Genomic DNA, 21,787 nt, shown 5'->3' with positions numbered 1-21,787 from the left:
ATATGAAAAACCAGTAAGACACTTTTGGAAGGGAATAGGGACCCATGAATTGCTTCAATTTTTGTAGCATTCCCAACACACAGACGTACCAGTATGTGAGCTTTGTAGGTAAAGGTTTCTTCTCTTTTCTTTGTGATCAGAAGTAGCTTGTCAAAGAGGAACAATGTTCGCTCATTTTTAGCACGCTGGATGCGGAATGTTCCTTCCAAAACCAGCTCCCCATAGCTGGTCAGGTCTGGTCCTTTCCAGTTCGTTAGCAAACTCTGTATCTCCTGGAAAAATGAATATATATTTGAAATGTTGTTAAATGGAAGGAAGAAAGGATGACTTCTTCAAGTATTGGGTGGCTTGACAAGTGAAACTTAATACTTCCAACAGTTCAAAGTATCACATAGAAGATCAGCTTTCACTTAAGGGTTAACAAAAATGAAGCACATTTATAGTTATCTAATTGCTAGTACATAATTGGTCTCCCCCAAACCCTACTTGTAATTTTCATCCAAAGGGGCTAGTATGTGAATGGCCAGTGAAAAAAATTGCTTTCCTCCCTTCTTGAACTTCTCTCCTTCCCAGATAAATGTCTTAGAGCTAACGATTTCAGAAATTTCCACTGAAAATTCAATTACCTATATTGTGCATTGAACTACAAATCAGAGGAGGCAAAGAAATAACATATGGACATTTTCTTAAAATTTTCCCAAATAAATAATTATGAAAATAAAGGTAAACCAATAATGTTCTAACTTTAAAATTATTATCTGGGAATTAGTTTACTTATTATTACTATGTACCAAGAGACCAGTTTCATTATTTTGAAAAAAATTCTTACAGAGAGCCATAGAAATATTCAGATTTGCCAGTAAGAATTTGGGAGATCACCTAAGAATCTCAAATTCTATGGAGGAGACTAAGAAATGTTATTTAGGGGGGAAAAAGGAGAAACAGTTGAAGCACAAAATCTAAGATGTCTATATGATAATGAAAACCTGGATGAAACATAAAAAACTCAGATTAGTTGTCCAGCTGTTTACCCATATTCAGGTACAGATATTTGGCTTGTGGGAAGTGGCAGGAAGCAGGAAAGAGTCTGGGGGTGAGGAGGGAGGTTGTTGTTGTTGTTGTTGTTTTTGGTCCAGACCTTTAATTTCTTTACTTGCAATAAACTCCTTCCACCAATGAAGTTTGCAATTAATTTGGAATCCAAAATCTTAGCTGCCTATGGCAGTAGTGAAACCAGTTGATGTCAAATCTCACTTCTTCTAGACTCTTATGGCAGACCTCAAAAGACTACATCACAATGCTTCAGCACCTGGGTGGATGACTGGAGTTTTAAAAAAATCCTTACTTCCTGTCTTAGAATCCATACTAAATATTGGTTCTATGGCAGAAGAGTGGCAAGGATTGGACAGTTAGAGTTAAGTGGCTTGTCTAGGGTCACACAGGTAGGAAGTATATGAGTCCAGATTTGAACTCATGAACTCCCATTGAGTCTCCAAGCCTGTCTCTTTATCCACTGAGTCACCTAGATTCCCTTTGCTTGGAGTTTCTCTCTCTCTCTGATGCTTTTTACTTGAACATTTTGTTATTGAATAGATATGACTTAAAAGATAAGTGAAATATGATGATGGTAATCTTCCTTTGGATGCCCAGCATCCATTGCCAACTTCCATAACAATTCTTTTGATGTCACATTAAGATTTTGGCATATTGGCCAATAATTGTTTTCCTGATGCTACCTAGGGATTGTGAGCTGGGGATAAGAGATTCCATGTTATATTGCATTAGCATGGGTTTTTATGTAACATTGCCAAATCACCTGGAAGACCATCAGTACTTCTTTGAGACCTATTACATTGTTTTCTAAAGATCAAAGGTCACTAGGCATGCCCTAGGATTGGTGAACTGGTGAAACTTTTAGAGATTGTGTGCCCAAACTGTGCCTTCAAGCTGTGCCCCTCCACTCTGTGAGTATCCCACATTACCCCAGACAGCAAAGGGATGAAGTGCTTTCATTAGTCTGCTAGGCAGAGGGACAGGGCATGTGAAAATTGTCCTCAGGTGTGGTGGAGAAGGAGAACAGAGCAACACTCTCCAGCCCACCAGGGCATGTGTGCCATACCTTCACCAGCAAGGCCCTGGGATATAGTCAATATCCAAATATATACTATAACTTTATATATCCATAAAAACATGAAAAGTCTAGGCAATTAAAAGAGGGGAAGAAGAGAGAAAATGCTAAAAAAGGTTACTTATTTTGCAAATAATAATAAAGTTATCCTTTCTGAAACCTAAATTTGTGACTCATTTAAATATTTTCCATTGGGGGCAGCTGGGTGGCTCAGTGGATTGAGAGCCAGGCCTACAGATGGGAGGTCCCAAGTTCAAATCTGACCTCAGACACTTCCCATCTGTGTGACCCTGGACAAGTCACTTGATCTCCATTGCCTAGCCCTTACCACTATTCTGCTTGAGAACCAAAACACAGTATTGATTCTAAGAGGGTAGGTAAGGGTTTAAAAAATGTTTTCTCCATTAGAGGAGGGAAAAGGAAGACTGTTAGATCAAGAGAACCATCCTTAAAAAAAAAAGAGATTTTCATTTACATTTTCCAGTTAACACTTAGGTATAAAATTTAAGACATGCTGCACTAACCCCAGTCAACATAGGCATCAAATAAAATGCTGAGTGACTTGTCATCAGTCATTCCTGTGGGGAATGCTGGGACATAGGAAACAAGGTTTAATGCTCCTTTAACATTTAATTAGGAGAATGCATCCTCTAATAATAACATCAGAAAACAATTCACAAGAAACTTCACTGAAACAAGGAGGCAAGGAGATTTTGTGAACTCACCTGTAGCCGGATTGCATGCTCATGTTTCCTCTTCATGTCATTAATGTGCCAGGCTACTCTCTGCATTGTGTCAATGGCCTCAAGCACCACGTCATAGCCATCAGTCTCCTTGTCAAGGTGGTTTTCTATTTCCTAATGAAGTCAGCAAAAAAGAACCTTCTATTTTGAAACATTTCTTCCACATAGCCTGTTACACTGTGAAGATACCTATGTTATTTTTGAGAGCCTTCTCATCTATAAAATGAGTGATTCATACGACAGGGTCTTCTAACACCTCTTCCAGCTTTAGCCTTTTATAACTCTCTTAGTATTTCATATTATTAATATTATTATTACTGTATCAGCACTAGATGATTGCAATTTAAGTGATATGAAAATTATAGTAAAGCCAAGTAAGTTATATCAACAAGTATTTCTTAAGCACTAGCGATATGCCATATGCTATGCCAAGCACTGGAAACACAAATGCAAGCAAAATGGACAATCCCTGCCCTCTAGTAGCTTATATTTTAATGAGGGAAAGGAACTGAAAAGGGAGGGAGGACAGAAGAATCATGAATGTGGGAGGGGGTGAGAAAGAAAGTACAGAATATAGCCTGGTGAGGAATGAGACATGGCTGGCCTGGGTACCATTCAGAGGGAAAGGCTACTGGGGCATTGGACATTTCCAGGGTTTAAATTCAAGGTCCAGAGTGACTTTCCAGGATGAAAAGTGTCTAGGACATGGAAGAAGCAGCCTAGCATTTCATTCTCTCTTACTCTCAGATAAGTGTAAGTCAGACTGCAATTTTAGAGTGAGAAAGGGCAGTTTTGCTTCATTGTTTCTATCATCATTAGAAAAAGACTAAGAAATGATCCATTCTATTTTAGAATAGCACTGAGTGTGCATGGCAAGGAGTCAGAAAGACTTATTTTTGAGTTCAAATGTGGCTTCAGACAGTTAAAAGCTTTGTGTTGTTGGCCAAGTCACTTAACCCATTTTGCTTCTGTTTCCTTGTCTATAAAATGAGCTGAAGAAGAAAATGGTAAACTACTCCAATATCTCTGCTAAGAAAGCCCCAAATGGAAGAGTCAGACATGACTGAAATGACTGAACAGCAACAAAATTTTTGAATAGACAATGTAGCAAGGGGGTTTCTTCTAAGATGGGTCTTTCCACTGTAGTTTTATCATTTTGTTTGAAGTCTTGTGGATTTATGGAAAGATATACACGAATCCAATCACAACATGAAAACATCACATTTTGTTGTTCAGTCATTTTAGTGAATGAAAGTCAGTCAGTCAACAAAATGTAAACTAAGAACCTACTATTGTGCCAGGAACTGTGCTAGGTGCAGGGGAGAGAAAGAAAGACCAAAAAAATAAGTGCTGTTCTCCAGGGGGGTCAGGGTGTAATGGAGAGACAATAAGAAAACAAATTTACAAGCAAGATATAGATTATAGAAAACATCTATCAAAACTTAGATCTATTATAATAGTATGTTATTGATTACTATAATTTATTATTTAGAAATACACATTAGCTAAAATTAGATGTTTTATCAATATATTAATATATAATAGCTATTGATATATCATATTGGATAAAGTATAGGTTTATCTGTCTATATAGAGGCACACAGAGAGATACACACATACACACACACAGAGACAGACAGAAGGAGGGAGGGAACTTTTTGTACTGGTTAAATCCCATACCTGGAATGCTCTCCCTCCCTCCCTTTGCCTCTTGCATAGTTTTCTTCAAGACTCAGTTCAGGTGCAATGTTCTATATGAGATCTTTAGCATCTCCCCAGTTTTCCATTCCCCACCCTCTAAGTTTTCCTTGTATTTACTTCATATGTGTTGTGTATCTGCCTATATATGTCCATTCTGTTCTCCTTATATGTTCTTTAAGGGCAAGAACTATTTCACTTTTATCTCTGTATCCCCCAGTGATCAGCAGAGAGCTTGGCAGATAAATGATTGTTAATTAATTGATTCTTCCATCTCTAAAAATATTGTACAAAAAACCTACTTTGTTTTAGGCCTGACTGCTTTGACTTTAGAATATGCTGAGAAAAAGATTATGAAGCAGTATTTCAATCTTTTATCTACAAAGCTATCTAAAATTGGGTAAAAGTATTGAGACACAAAACATGGAAATTTAAGTATAACTGAGAACTTAATCCGGTCCACATTTCCCTCTTCACTTGTTGCTACCATACCAAATCAAACCCAAGACAAATAGCTCTTCCTCCCAAACCACTCTCTAAATCTGGCACAGTGATCTCAACTGCTTTCATTTAGATGATAACTTCCTATATAATACAGAAACCACTCGGCAAGATCATGCCCTGGGATATGCCTGGTAGCCAGTGACCTTTTGAAAAATGTCAAGGGTCCCAGAGAGGCACTGGTTGTTTGCCGGTGATTCTCCCGAGCAACTGATGGATTACAGAGCTGAAAAAACCCAGCTCATTACTTGGAAATATTCAACACTGCATGCTCAGTATTATTTTTTCTTCTTTTTTTAAAGTCCCTTATCTTTCATCTTAGAACCAATACTATGTATTGGTTCCAAAGCAGAAGAGCAGTAAGGGCTAGGCAATGAGGTTAAGTGACTTAAGGGTCACACAGCTGGGAAGTATGAGGCCAGATTTAAATCCAGGACTTTCCATCTACTGAGCCAACCTAGCTGCCCTCTAGAATCATGACATCTAAAACTTCTTAATTAAAATGTATTGGTCAACTGTAAAATATGGACAAGGAAGACATCTGTATACATCCTCAACTTTTAAATATTTTTTTGTTAGCTCAACATAAAAAGAAGAAGCCCCCCTCAAATTCTATCCCTGCATGATGAAATGCACTCAAACACAGTAGGCATAAAGAATTGTATGTTTTGAAGATGCTTACATGTAAAAGCAGATGATACTTGAGAATTCGCTGAACAGGCTTCAAAAGGTATGATCCTAAGGGCAGTGAGTGATGGAGAGTTTCCTGACGTTCTCTGAAGAACTTGGCTAACATTTTGTTCCTCATACATTCAGTTAGCACAGCTACTGATCTGTAAAGAAAATCCATGATGCACAACACAGACTCATCAATAACCGAATTACTTATTAAAATCATTTAAGCATGTCTGATATGAAGAAGGCGATCATTTATTTGTAAGGCTATGATAGGGCCATTTTATATCATGGTATCTGGATTTTAAAAGAACAGCCAAACTAACTGATCATTTAATCAGATGAGGAGATCAGCTGAAATATGTGACATCTCACAAATTAAGCAAGGCAGGATCACAGGCTTTGGTACAACAAAAGGAAATACTACTATCAATGTCAAACTATGCAATTAGGTAGGGGCATAAGGGACTTGTTCCTCTTTTTCTTCAAATTGCACCACTGATGTCTTTCAATGTCTTTCTTAGATCCATCAGTCTATTTTCATTACCACCTTCAAAAGCTTGTTTTAACACTCATTTGCTCTTACTGATGGCTCCTCATTGGATATTCTTTCTTCACAGACCTCTCAGCACTTATATACTATTTATGCTATGTTAATTTGTACTTGTTATTCTACTCTGGAGAGTTATTCAATCATTTCATGGAATCATTGATTTAGAACTGGAAATGATTTTAGAAATAATATCATTCATCTCCCTCGTCTATAAAACAAAGGGGTTGGGCTAGATGGTCTCTTAGATCCCTGTTGTTTAGTCTTGTCTGATTCTTCATGATCCAAGTTGGGATTTTCTTGACAAAGATACAAAAGTGGTTTGCCATTTCCTTCTACAGCGAGCCACCTAGCTCATTATTAGTGCCAAGAGTGACATGAAATGAGGAGGAAAATGTTTGCTAACAATGTCCATGGTACTGGAGGATATCCTATGGGTTATCTTAATTGAAGAAGAATTCCTTAGTCCTCCAGATGTTTCTGTTTACAGATCCCAAGACTCATTAATGGGATCCATTACAACTCCTAATGGGAACAATATCTTAACATCTTGCTCCATACAAATTAGGTTAGCTTTTCCTTAAAACATTGAAAATGTCTTTGAGATTTATTTTGATCAGACAACTGAAGACTTAGGCTGTTGACATCACTAGCTGGCCATGAGTATATAACAGTTAAAAGGATTTCCAGGTACGTTCTAATGCTTGGATGAAGGACCACAATGGTCAGTGCAGAGGCAGGGGAATCAACTCTCAATATCCTCAATGCATTTCCTTGTTGAATCACCTTCTCTCCCTATAGCTAAGTAAATCTCCTTTTTGTTAACCATTGACTGAAGTCTGAGTATCTCTTTTTCTCTTTTTTCAAAATGGAAGACAAATCATCAGAGGATTGTCCTGAATCAGGCCTAGCTCAGGACATCATCCAAAAAAGATGGGCCTAAGAGTTTGCACAGGAAGAATCAAGTAGGTAAAGAATGTCTATTACCCAGCTTAGAATCAATAGGATAGGTAGTCCATCATCACAGTTATACTGGGCAATTCATGCAAATGGAAAATAAACTAGGTTTATAACTGAATAGGAGAGAAGAAGAGGGCTAGATTGCCTTGGGGAAATTGCACAATGCTCTCTTTAATATTGAACTGTTCTCTCTCTCTCTCTCTCTCTCTCTCTCTCTCTCTCTCTCTCTCTCTCTCTCTCTCTCTCTCTCTCTCTCTCTCTCTCTCTCTCTCTCTCTCTCTCTCTCTCTCTCTCTCTCTCTCTCTCTCTCTCTCTCTCCCCCTTTCTCTCTCTTTAACATCAATATTACTACAGCCCTAAAAAGCAGTAAGATGTAGAAAAACATGATTGGCTGTAGAGTTGGGAAGATCTGGATTCAATCCTAGTCAACCCATACTGACTGTGTGACCATAAGTAAATTAGGTAATCTTTCAATATCTCAGGAAACTGAATAAGACTAAAAGTTACAAAGTTGTTGGTGATCTATATGGGTGAAAAAGCAAGAATTCCCAATGTTTAAGAGATCACAGGTGTGTGCACCCCCCCTTCATTCAATTCAACACATTTTTGCAGTAATACAGCAAAACTACAAGACACAGAATATCATATCTTCCAAATAATCTAAATTTCAAGTAACCCAAAGAAAGAAATGGAGAAATTCATAAGGGGCGTAAATAGGCTGTTATATATTATTAATGTAAAGAAGATGCAGAAAAGATGTCACAGAAATGTGTGATCAATAAAAGATATAGACAGGTCCTGTAATGAAAGCAAGAGACAAAAGATACAGCCTGAATTCTGCAAAGGAAAGAATCTAAATGAAACCCTAAAATAAGTCAAGTAGATTCCTTATAGATGAATTATGGGAAAATTTGGTTTAAAATGACATGTCTTAGAGTGGTTTCAAAATGCACCACTTGAGGGCATACTCTGCTTCTTCAATATACTCTAGGAGGGAGTACTGGCCTTAGCTGTCTTCACAAGTCAGGTCATATATGCCATTTTCTGATCCCTTAGTGATCTCTCTCTCTTCTCCTCAAATTATCATCTATATATTTATCTGTTTGTAAGATGTATTACTCCACTAGATTTAAGCTTTTTGAGCTCAGGGAAAATGAACAAAGCAGTTGCTTAATAAATAGTTAATATTACCTTCATACATGTTGATAGCGGATCTGTCAGAGTATCTTTACACTAGAGAAATGTATACTTGAGCAATTGTTAAAACTTGTTTTCATGAATATTTAATCAAGCTACAAATCAATTTGGATTAATAGGATATTATCATTCCATAAGATTTTATCTTTAAGATTTCTTTTGAAATTATAAGTAATTGACATAGAAGGAGAACTCACTGGTTTGGCTTTGGGAAATAGTGGTTTTGTGTTTTTTTCTTTCTTTCTTTCTTTCTTTCTTTCTTTCTTTCTTTCTTTCTTTCTTTCTTTCTTTCTTTCTTTCTTTCTTTCTTTCTTTCTTTCTTTCTTTCTCTTCTTTCTTTCTTTCTTTCTTTCTTTCTTTCTTTCTTTCTTTCTTTCTTTCTTTCTTTCTTTCTTTCTTTCTTTTTTAAGTATCAGTTCATTAACAGATGATTTTTCATGCATTTTAAACCTGTTTTTCCCTTTGACTCTTTACCCAATCTGTTAAGTTCATATCAAATGCCATTCTCTCCAGTAAGCCTTCCTCCCACCTCTTCTCCCTCAGGCAGAGAAAAATCTTATTTGTAAATATGGATTTTCTTTGCATCTTAGATTACCTTGGATAATTGGTGCAATACTGTGTATAAATGTGAAAATCTTCACTCTGCAAGAGAAAGAATTAAGACTTGAGTAAACAAAGATCAAAGTAATGAATAAACCCAAAGTATACATTTCAAGTTTTACATACATATTTAAAAAAAATTCAATATAAAGGCCTAGAGATGGGAAGTCATGGGTTCAAATCTAGCCTTAGACACTTCCTAGCTGTGTGATTCTGGACAAGTCACTTAGCCCCAACTGACTATCCCTTACCACTCCTTCTATCTTAGAATCAATTGATTCTAAGATGGAGGATAAGAGTTTAAAATTATTTTTTTCAAGAAAAAAAGAACCTTGCCTTTATTCCCTTCAATTTCTTGGCTTAAATGATGACAATTTCTTTTCAATATTGCTACTAGTTTATTATTTTATTTTCTTGACAATTCCTTAAACAGGCCAACCTGATTCAATCCTAAACAGTGATATTGTAGCAAAGAAATAGAATAAAAGGCTAAATAGTTCCTCCTTTGATAGAAAACACCATGACAAAAGAGATCTTGGCAAGCCAGTGGATTAGTTATGAAAATTTTAAAAATGAATTCCAATAAGAAAAATAATTATAATTTTTGTGTTATATAAAACTATCCATTTCAGACTATGCAAGAAGTCTTTTACTTTCTGACCTTCCAGTTTTATCATTCCATTGGGCTCCATAAAGGCAGAGGCTGGTTTTGCCTTTCTTTTCACTTTGAGCACTCAGCAGAATATCTGGCACATAATAAGTGCTTACTAAATATGTATTGATTGACCGAACGCTGGAAGCTAATTTTATACCTGGGAATGGCCTATTCAATATCAGTCTTTAGAGCTACATTTTAATCTTTTAAGCTTTAAAGAAGTATTTTTTTCCCTGTCCAAATCAATTTATGATTGATTTATCATAGCTATGCTATTTTTCAAAAAGAAAGGAATACATTGTTTTGTCAAAGGATTTCTCATACACTGAGCTCATGAAAGTCTCCGGTTTAACATTAGTTAACAATCTTGCACACTCTGAATAATTTTGCTAGTGGCAACATTTTTCATGGATGCTTGCAAGGTCTCAAACTCCATTCAGATGAAGAGTGATACATTTCTGGAAAAGCAGTTATAGCCTTCAAATTCACGCTACACAAAATTGTGACAAACTTTGATTTGCCTAATTTTCACAAAATAATAACATTCCTCAACCTTCTGAAGTCAAGACTACAATGAAGGGAATTAAGATTATGAATAGTACAGTTAATCATCCATACTCTAAAATGATTAAAATGTACATAGGGGAACGTAGCTTCAGAACTGGAAACCATTGAGTCTAACCCCTTCATTTTATAGATGAAACTGAGGCATTGAACAGTTAAATGACTTCCCCTGGTCACAAAGGTAAGTATTTATAGTAGGATGTACATGAAGTGTTTTATCCAATATGATCCCTACTTGCAAATACTCATAGAAATAGTAATAACACATTTCCTTTAATTCAGATTATTCAGATACTTTAAATATGACACAGTATTGCTTATTTATATATTTATATATAATATATAAATATATATAATATATTATAATATATTAATATAAATAATAATATAAATATAAATATATAAAAATATAATAAAATATATATTTTAAATAAATAAATAAATAAAATAAATATAAATATAAATATAAATGTCATAACTTAGAAGCTATTAATAAATATTAATAAATAATAATATATAAATATAATATAAAATATAAAGAAAAATAAAAATAAAAGGCTGCATTTTAGCTCAAAAGTATATAATTCAATTACAAAAGAATGCCTTATGCATAATTTTCAGAACTATATCTAAAAGTATTCCCATAAATTGAAAAAAAATGAAGTTTTCCTTTATAAATTTCTAGTTGACAAACTACAAATGCCCTTGAGAGAATTAACACATTGACTTAAATGATCATAACTGACATTCTAAAGGACAGGTTTTAATGTTGTAGAAGGGATATAGGATAGAGAGGGATGTGAGAGTATGAATGAAGACATGTGAAGTAGAAGGTGACATCTTGAAAAGTGATGAGACAACTAGGTTCTTCAGGAAAAATTTTCCATTTCCATCACTCATCAACAGTTCCACCATGGAAGATTTCTCCTCTTTTTTAAGGAACAGGTAAGGAACAATTATATTACTCTTTGACAGAAAAAGTTTCATTTAATTTAAATATCCTTGCTCCACCTACCAAATGAAAAAGGTCAAAAATGAATCTCTGTGTAGGCATCAGTGATTCAGATGAAAGTGGGAACCTGCTTTACATCTTTTCATTAATGGCCTGCTCAATTTAAATTAATCTTCTATGCCTCCCCCTGGTTAAACAGCTGGTTTGGCTTCAGAAAACCTAACAGCTTCTAAATTTCAGGGTGCTGAGTGAAAAGTATTCCATGCCAGGGCCAAACCCTCTTAGCGCCTTCCTTACATATAAATGTGTGGAGTGCTTAAGTAAGCCTTCTAATTAAACCTGGCAATATTACAATGAAGAAGGAGGCTTGGGAAATGCCAATGGGGCATATAAACAAACTTTTATGTGAATAATTAAGCCAGGGCTAAGCTTATGTTCCCACCCCTTTAATCATTGCTCCTGATTATAGTTACCATTAAAAGCTAAATGTTTCCGAACTCTTCTGTGTAACTGATGATCTGTGGCTCCATGAACATATGCCTTCTTTGATGGATAAGGGCATCTCTTTTGGCCTGTTTCATTCTGTTCTCTTTTTATTCCTCTACCCTTCAGTATTTTATAATGGCTAATTATGACATGTAGGTAAATTGTGAAAAGAATAATGAATATATGTTATAGTTTCCTTTTGCTTTATGCCTAGCCCAACAATCACTTTTAAAAAACTGTAATAAAATAACAGGGTGGTATGTTTAGATTCAAAACCACTCTCATATCTGATAGTCCTTGGGTGGTGGCTACTTTTATAGGATTACATTTAGTCAAATTATGACATTGGCCAACTTGAGAAGAATCAGAGTTAGATGTTATATTATTGGACTTGAGGCTATAAGTAAAATGCTAGTCCTTTGTAGAGTTCAAAGCCACTTTCAGAGGCCTTTGCTCAAAATCTGAGTATATTTGAGCCACAATTGCACAAATCATGTGGTACCCAATTTTTTTTTCCCTTAGAGATAGTCTTGAAGATTTTTGCAGGGCAATAACCTATTACATGAAGTCTGTGAAAATTATTGGAAATTTATAGGAAACACTACTCATTTTTTTTGCTTGTCCCTCAAACTCTTCTGGGCTTGGATCCACCAACTGCAGTCTCACCTTTTCCAGATTTAAGAACTTTTTGGCTATTTCAATACCACAAAAATTCCCATTCCTATCCCACCTTCTGTCTACCACATAAATGTTTTCTAATTCCATTTCATGAGTTGTCCTCTGCCATTGGATTGCAAGTTCCTTGAGGGGCCAGAATTGCTTTTTGTATTAATATGTCTAGCACTTGGCATAGTACCTGACCCATAATACATAAATTGAGAACTATCCTATTTCTTTCTCTCTCTATCATCATAATCATCATCACTACTACCATATCTTTCTCTCATCTTTATCTCATGGAACCTACATATACATGAAGATGTTAATTTTTTCTATCATAATTTTTCATACATGATTTTTCCATTCTAGCCTTTCTCCTATCCCTCAAGGCTTACAATTTCTTAATAAGATAAAATAGCCAATTTGTTCCAATTATAAAATGGCATTTAAAGTAATCAGATTCTTTTTTTCTGTCATTGATCTTTTTTCCTTGTAGAAAAACGCAATGATAATATTTAGCCATTAAGAAATAGAGTATTCTCAAAAAAAACCCCTCAAATCAATTACATTATTGCTTTCTATCATTGGCACAAACTTGTATAACCTTCTTACCTTAGATACAAAACATTCTGCTATGGCCACAGGGTCATTTTCACAGTTTTCCAAATCTTGCAAAAGTCCACTAATAACAACAAAAACCAGAAGAAAATATAAATGTTAATTTTCAGTCTTTCAAAATGAAGGATATTTTATCCAGCTATATAGAGGACAGCTTGTGGTGCTAGGTGACACAGCTGAGAGAGTTGCAGTGAAAAAGAACTTGTGTAATCCTGGAGCAAGTCACTTAACCTATGACTGTCTAAGTTTTTTTACCTGTAATATGGGTCTAATCAGAATGCCTACTTTCCAAGGTTATTTTAAGGATAAAACAAAATAATGTTTTAGAATTGCTTTGCAAGCTATAAAGCACTATATAAATGCTATTATGAATATCTTTGTAAGTTAAATATTATAATTACCTTTTAGCAAAATATGATACTATTAAATAATAGAACAAAAATAATATTTGAGCTCAAGGCCATAAAGAGTAGGAAATGGACAAGTTTTTCTTTCTTTTTTTTAAAATATATTTTATTTGATCATTTCCAAGTATTATTCATTAAAGACATAGATCATTTTCTTTTCCTCCCCCCCACCCCCATAGCCGATGCGTAAATCCACTGGGCATTACATGTTTTCTTGATTTGAACCCATTGCTTTGTTGATAATATTTGCATTAGAGTGTTCATTTAGAGTCTCTCCTCTGTCATGTCCCCTCAACCGCTGTATTCAGGCAGTTGCTTTTCCTCGGTGTTTCTACTCCCATAGTTTATCCTTTGCTTATGAATAGTGTTTTTTTCTCCTAGATCCCTGCAGATTGTTCAGGGACATTACACCGCCATTAATGGAGAAGTCCATTACGTTAGATTATACCACAGTGTATTAGTCTCTGTGTACAATGTTCTCCTGGTTCTGCTCCTCTCGCTCTGCATCACTTCCTGGAGATTGTTCCAGTCTCCATGGAACTCCTCCACTTTATTATTCCTTTTAGCACAATAGTATTCCATCACCAACATATACCACAATTTGCTCAGCCATTCCCCAATTGATGGGCATCCCCTCGTTTTCCAGTTTTTGGCCACCACAAAGAGCGCAGCTATGAATATTTTTGTACAAGTCTTTTTTGGACAAGTTTTTCTTACACTATCACTCAGCAAATGATAATTCTGGCCAATTTTCATGAAGCATACTCTAAAAAAGAAAGTAATTCCTCCTTATCCATTGTAACAAAAAAGGGAATCGATATTAAAGTTAGAAGACTGTTTTTTTAAATGTTCTCTCCTGACACTATTTAGTTCCACATTACCAACTGCCTTTGGGGCATCTTAAATGTCTTATATGCATCACAAATCAATATAGTCAACCCCTTAGTGTATCCAGCATCATTGGCCTTGTTGCTGCCTCTTTATACTTCATATCACAGCTCTTGTCTTTTTCTTGGGTGTCCTCATACCTGGAATGTTTTCCTTCCTTGCTTCTGCCTCCCACCATCCTTGGCTTCTTTTTAAGACTCGGTTCAAATCCTACCTTCAGTGGGATGCCTTTCTTAGCTCGCTCTCTCTTTAATGCTGTCCCTTAGAAATTATCTTCTGTTTACCCAGAATCGTTGAGAGAAGGGATGGTGTTTTTGCCTTCCTTAGGCTAGGATATGGCACATAATGAACACATCATAAAGGCTTGTTGATTTACTGACTAATTATCTTCCCCCTCCCTTCTCCACTCCATTTTCCTCCCTTTTCACCTTCTCTATTACTATCAAGGGTACCAACATCCTTCTAGGCATCCAGGTATCCAACCATATCATCATCTCAAACTCATCACTTCCCTTCACTCACCTTAACCCCATTAATACCTCTTACTAAGATTATTTAAAAAACTTTCCAGTCTCCTTGACTCGTCTGTCTTTACTCCATTCCATCCTTCAGTCAGCTTCCAAACTGATTTTTCCTTATAATTATGACTTTTCCAGTAAATTCTAGAGGTTCTTTATTACCTTCAGGAATAAACATAAAATCTTCTGTTTGGTATGTAAAGCCTTCACAATCTGTGCTCTTCCTACACTTTCCAATTATCTTTATACATCACAGACTCTCCAATCTAGTGCCCCTGCAGCCTGCTTGCTATTTCTCACAAAGGCGCTCCATCTCTGTATTCCATGTCTTTGCATTGGTCAGCTGCAAGCCCAGAATCCTCTCTCCCTCTTGCCCTAAGCTTCTTTGTTTCCCTGGCTTTTAAGACTCAACTCAAATTCTACTTTCTACAAGAGGCTTTTCCAAGTCATTATCTCCTTTCTTCTCCCATGCATTTCCTCTGAGAATACTTTCCATTTACTCTGAATATATCTTGTATGTATAGAAGTTAATTATCAGTTGCCTCCCCAATTAGAATGTGAGATCTTTAAGGGAAGGAATAGTGTTTTCATTTACATTCTCAATGCATAGGCCTGTGGCTATCATGCTAATTTGGTTAAACTGATTTCAAATGATTTCTGCAAAGAAACTCTAGATCAAAGATGATATTAACAGTGGGAATTATTCTGTTACATATTACATTATGCTGTATATAAAAAAAAGAGAGTAACTAAAAAAAGCCAAAGAGAAAATGATAGTGAAGAGACTTATAGGACAAATTCCTTATAAGCCATAAAATGAAGCAAAAATACAGATGATTTCACTATAACTGACAAGAAACCAACCCTCTAATCCAAGATTTGAAATTCACCAAATTATTTGAAATATGAATTTATATCTACTCTCATTAACAACGAACTTTATCTTAGGCATACATTGTACCTTGAGTGCTAGCATGTTATCTTAGTTAACAAGACATTTAAGAAATATATATATATATATATTTTAAAACCCTTACCTTCTGTCTTGGAGTCAATACTGTGTATTGGCTCCAAGGCAGAAGAGTGGTAAGGGCTAGGCAATGGGGGTCAAGTGACTTGCCCAGGGTCATACAGCTGGGAAGTGTCTGAGGCCAGATTTGAACCTAGGACCTCCTGTCTCTAGGCCTGACTCTCAATCCACCCAGCTGCCCCCAAGAAATAAAATTTTGTTGCCAAAACCACTGTATATCATGTTATTGTAGGCAAGTTATTTAACTTGTTTGGTCCTTCGTTGTTTCCTCAAACATTTAATGAGAGGGTTAGACTAGATAATCTTTAAGGTGGCTTTTAAGCTCCAGATTCTATGATCTAATGACTTGTAAAAATTCTCATATCTACATACTTGAATTTTGAAATGGAATTTTCTAATAGGTTAAAGAAATCCAAAATCAGTAGGGTTTGAGCCCATTTACAAAAACTATAACAATGCAACATCTTCCAATTAATTTGTTTGAACTATAAATGAATTTGTATCAGGGAAGATGGAAATGTTATCAGTCCAATTTCAAAAAAGCCTGGGTATTATTGGTGAATGAGTACCATGACAGCTAGTGCTGTGATTAATGCACACTTTCCTTTGGAACCCATATGTCTTTGTGAGGTATTTTTTTTTTTTGCTATGATAGCCACAAAAACAAAGCATTACAATAAACACAATTCTGACCTTTGACTTGTGACATCAAAAAATATCAAATTGAGATTTTCAAAAACAATAATATGAAAATATGATTCTGTCTTTATTTCACCCTTTAGTTTTTGCATTTGTTTTGGAATGTACATAATAGTATAGCAGCACATGCATATAATTTATAAATGAATATACATATATTTGAGGTACTGTGCAAATACTTTTTACTAACACATTGTATGATTAGTCAATAACATTTAGTAAGTTCCTATTATGTGTCAGGCACTGTGCTAAGTTCTGGGGGATACAAATATGAAAAAGAAAAACTTCTTGCTCTTAAGGAGCTTACAATCTAATGGGTGATTATAACACAGCAAAGAAGGGCTAGAGGGAAGAAGAGAAAGCAGGTATCCATTGCAGTGGCACGATGGAGAAGTCCATAGGAATGCAGTCACATGGGAAATAAAGAGATGGCTGGCTTGGGTCTTCAACCTGATGTGCAGGTTTTGGAGTTCATGGCTCTATCTTCCAATCAGAGAAGTAGAGGCACTAATGAAGTGTGAGTACCAAGGCTGACTCAATCATGCAGGATGATTTTATTTCAACAATGCTTAGAGACTATCAGTAGTCTACTTGATCCATTTAGTATTTAATTACATAAAATAATTAATTACATTATTAATTTTCTTTTAATATATAATATATATCTTTTATCTCTTCAATGAGAGTATCTACTTATTATCTACAAAGATCATTTATTATACTTTTTTGTATTTACTTGTGAGTGTCTTACTCATAGTAGGTGCTCAAAAAATAACTGTTGGCAGATTCTCTATTTCTTATTCATCCACTTTGGGTATAAATCTAATATATTTTTGTATTCAGGCTAGCATCTTTGTTTCTGCATTCATTAGTACCTTCTCATACTTATTGTCATTTCCCTTTGTTTTATGTTTCTAATTTAATTTTTAGTTTTTTTTAGTCATTTTGTCAACAAGCCTAGATACAAGGGTAAATATGAGCTTTTCTAGTATTATTCCCCATCCTACTATATTCCTGACCAAACCATGCCACCAAAACCAACCAGAAGCAGAGGAATGCTGAGGGGAATAGAGTAGATGAGAGCAATTGGACCACTGGGTTCAATAAATTTAACTGAAGGTTAGAGAGAAGAAATTAAGATGACAAAAATAAAATAAAATTGGTGTTCTAGTTTGGTGGCTCAGTAAATAGAACACTAGGCTTAGAGTCAGGAAGACATGAGTTCAAATCCTGCCTCAGACACTAGTTGTGAGACTCTGGGCAAGTCTTTTAACCTTTGTTTGTGTTTCCTCATGTGTTAATTGTGAATATAGTAATAGCACCTCCATATTGTTGATCAAATATGAGTATTTGATCAATACAATATAAATTTGAGCCCTTATCTTCATCATCTTTAATAACAACTCATATTTACATAGTACTTGGTAGTTTGCAAAGAATTTTTCTTACAATAGTCATTGAGGTAAAAGGGGGAAAAGACTTCCATTTTATACATGAGGAAACTGAGACTTTGAGAGGGTAAATGAATTGTTGATGGTCACATAACTAACATGTTCTTGAGGCAGGATTTGAACTCAGGTTTTAGGTTGAGGTTCTGTTTTGTTTTTTTTGTCACCTCTTCTTTCATACTCTCTTGTTTCCTTTTAAGACACAAGAAATTTGACTGCTGAACACAAAAAACACTACAGGAAATCTAAGGAAGGTCGGTCATCAGCATAAAGGAGTAAGGGTTGAAGATGTTGTGGGGGGTGCTCTCTAATGGGTCAATCTAGATGGAAAGATAAAGAAGGCACTTGGAAAGGACTGAGGGTTCTCAGTTAAATCTCACAGATCAATGGACCATGTACATGCAGATTCACATTAAAGTTATAAGGAAGAGAAAATGGAGAAACAATGGGGAAAGGAAAGAAAGGATGAGTTAATGGAGCACTAGAAATCAGAGAAGAGATAGAAGAAGAGGTAGGGTCACATCTTAAGCTTTAAAAAATGGAGTGAAGTCTTGGGTGGTACCTAATAGATTAATAACTTGGGTGGGAGGATGGTTATGGACTGATAAACTCATCCCCCCCTCCCCAGAGTGTTTCCCCTTACTGCTATGAAACTGAAAACACTAGAGAGGATCTCTTCCTCTCTACATCCTTACCTCTAAGCATAGAGAATCCTAAACTTTAGGATCACCTCATCTCTCCCATCTATTTACAGCTAAGCAGTCAAAGAAAGCTTGTACTTTACCTTATTACCCTATTAAGCATCTGCCCTACTCATCCTGCTCTGAGTACCCAAGAGATCCAAAGTGTCTTTATTATATGGATGAAGTGAATCAGTACCAGAAACAGGCTCTGCCCTCAAGGAGCTAAAAGGGTAGGTAAGGAATATTAACTACAGAATATATTATTTCAAAATTACAAATGTGTGATAATGGGAAAAGGCAGGTCATAGATTATGTTTCCTTCTGGAGATTGTAACAATATTATAGTTATCCTGGCTTCAGGGTTGGAATAATTTTTCTTTCACCCTGACCAATCATACTACTTTTTTTAAGGAGAGCTAAGCGTAGAGGGGTGAACAGTTGAATACATTTTCTCCTGTGTGTGTGTGTGTGTGTGTGTGTGTGTGTGTGTGTGTGTGTGTATACAACAAAAGGAAAGGGCTTCCTTTTACACAGTAACAGATTCATCAAACTGTTCCTGAACCATTGATGTAAATGTTAAAATAAGAATTATACCATGGCCTTGAGGATTTCAGCACTTCACTGTGAATGAGATCCTGAAAGGGAACCACTCCCATTCATATCTGAAGTTGGCTCTAAATCACACTTCCCTTCTCCACCCTCCTAACTGGGTCATTTGGCACCTGAACTTGGAGCATCTGCAAGGGAACCATAGGCCTGTGGGAATATAAAATGTAATGAGCTATAAACAGCACCAAATTCCCCTTGAATTTCCTAGCTACATTAGCTCAGACCAGGAAAACTGCTTTCTGGGAAAGGGGAAGGATAAGGATGGGGAAGACTGTCCAATATGGTCTGGGAATTAGACATTTAATAGTGCCAAAGTGTATTAAGAAATGCAAGAAAATATTTCTAGATGATTCTTACTGGGGGAGACTAGGCTACATAATTTTATTTTATTCCAGAATATGGTTTAGCCAGAAAAGACAGTGGTCCCAAATTCATTTTTTAAAAAGAAAAGAATAAACTGTGGCCCATTTGGATGAGAAGTAATCATCTGAAGAATTCTCAATCTGAAAGAATTATTTTTGATTTTAAAAGAACCTATGAGGTTGGGACAGGAGAAAATGTATTCAACTGCTCACCCTGCCACCCTTAACTCTTAAAAAAAGAAAAGTATGATTGATTACTCAGGGTAATTTAAAATTTGGGCTCTGATACTTCCTAGCTGTGTGATCTTGAGTAAGTCACTTTGTTAATTGGGTAGTCTTTACTGCTCTTCTGCCTTGGAACCAATACTTAGTACTGATTCTAAAACAGAAGGTAAGGGTTAAAAAAAGAACCTATGAAATGAAGAAATTTTGCTCTGACTCTTATTGAAAAAGGCATAGAGAAAGAATGTTGGGAGAAAACTTGAACCCTTTTGATAAGAGAAAATTTCCTATTCTAAGCAAAAGGAATGCTTCTTAACAATTAGAACTATCTAGAAGAGTAATGGTTTGCCTCAGGAGTCCACCAACCCTGGAGGTCTTTGAGCCAAGATGGCCACTTGTCAGATATATATCACTTCTACATGAAGGAAATTAAGTATTAAAATGTATAAAGATGAAATACAAAGGAATAATCATTATTATGTGAGGTCGTATCAAAGATACATTTGAATCAACATTTAGAAAACTATTATTCTAAAGAGGAGATGTGCAAGACGTGGTGTTTCTTCCCCTTTGATTTCCAGAAAAGGGGGGAAATGAGTGGGTTCCTTTATAACCATTCCCCTTACTAAATAAGCCAATTTTCTTGATATTTAGAGATTCGTTATAGACAGACCTGAAATTTTAGGATATCTTGTTGAATTTTTGCATGAGAAGCAACTATATATGTGTACACATATACAAATATACATAATATATACATATATGCATAATAAAGCTTGTCTCATTTAGGGTTGCTATATATATTTGTGAGCACATGTATATACATTTGTACCTATATATATATTCACATATTAAGGATATTCTATCATCCTTGACAGAAGAATTAATGAACTATTCCTTTAAATGAATCAGTTAAAATATTCACAGAGAGAAAAATCACCATTTCCTTTTGCCTGGCTTAATTGTAAGATTCCGAGTCCAGCCCATTGCTCTACCCATTTGACAATGAGAATGACCGATATGTGTGGAAAATCCTGCAAATAAACTATAAATGCTAGCGTACAAGGAGTTACATGAAGGCTCATAGTTTTGTCTTGTGTCCCCAAAGTCTTAATGCAATTTCACTAAATAATTTTAAACGGCACTAAGGCTTTTGGGATACTCTATAATTATGTTTATTAAAATGAATGACATAAGAAAGACAAATCAAGACTTTTCAACTGCCATGGAAGATAGTATTCATGGACCTATTTTGTTCCTAACCAAAAAAAGGTTCCATATTTTTGAGCAATGTTACCACCTATGAGTATTTGAAAAGTTGTGATTTGACTTAGAGATAAGACTGTTACTTTTCTGATACATTAGTTGCTCATTTAAGGGAATAACAATGTCACATAACTGAGGACTGTTGTGAAGAGCAAATGAGATGGTATATGGAAAGTGCTTTGTGAATGTTAGCTCTCCTTTTTTATTCAATAATCTTATAACTACAGTTCATTCCATGTCTTAAATATTTTCTTTACTATAAACACCATGAAGGCCCAGACTCCCATTTCCTTGCAGTTAGTAACTATAATAAATATAAAATGCTCCACAGTAGGAAGTGATTAAGAAATGGTTGGAATGAATTTGCTCTATCCTTTCTAGTTCATGGAGCTATTCTGATGTTCGCTTTTCAGTAAGGGTGAAAAATAATACTGGAATAAACCACACAATCTTTAAAGATACAGAAAAATAGATTCATTTCAGATAGCATTAGTAAAGTCAGAAAGTGAAGTAGCCAGATCTCTAGTTTTTCAAAGGGTCAAAGGTTAGAGGCTAGGGTGCTGCTAGATGGGTAAGTGGGTAGAGAATCAGGCATGGAAACAGGCAGTCCTAGGTTCAAATATGGTCTCAGACACTTTCCATGTGATCCTGGACAAGTCACTTGACCC

General features: G+C 35.5%; 1 protein-coding gene across 6 annotated transcripts in view; it reads right to left on the bottom strand.

Annotated features, from left to right (window-relative positions):
* The window catches only part of PLEKHG1 (pleckstrin homology and RhoGEF domain containing G1), a 285,380-nt gene that overhangs the window by 34,510 nt on the left and 229,083 nt on the right, over nt 1-21,787 (bottom strand). For all 6 annotated transcript variants that reach the window (XM_056818927.1, XM_056818926.1, XM_007484722.2 and 3 more), the window contains 5 exons: nt 12,982-13,051; nt 9,048-9,094; nt 5,753-5,903; nt 2,854-2,985; nt 90-272 (listed from right to left, as the gene is read on the bottom strand). In XM_056818927.1, the coding sequence (XP_056674905.1) occupies nt 90-272; nt 2,854-2,985; nt 5,753-5,903; nt 9,048-9,094; nt 12,982-13,051 (583 nt within the window). The remainder of the gene's footprint in view (nt 1-89; nt 273-2,853; nt 2,986-5,752; nt 5,904-9,047; nt 9,095-12,981; nt 13,052-21,787) is intronic.

This window comes from Monodelphis domestica, chromosome 2 (genome assembly GCF_027887165.1).
Source record: "Monodelphis domestica isolate mMonDom1 chromosome 2, mMonDom1.pri, whole genome shotgun sequence".
Taxonomy (NCBI): Eukaryota; Metazoa; Chordata; class Mammalia; order Didelphimorphia; family Didelphidae; genus Monodelphis; species Monodelphis domestica.
This window is presented reverse-complemented; position numbering and strand designations above follow the sequence as displayed.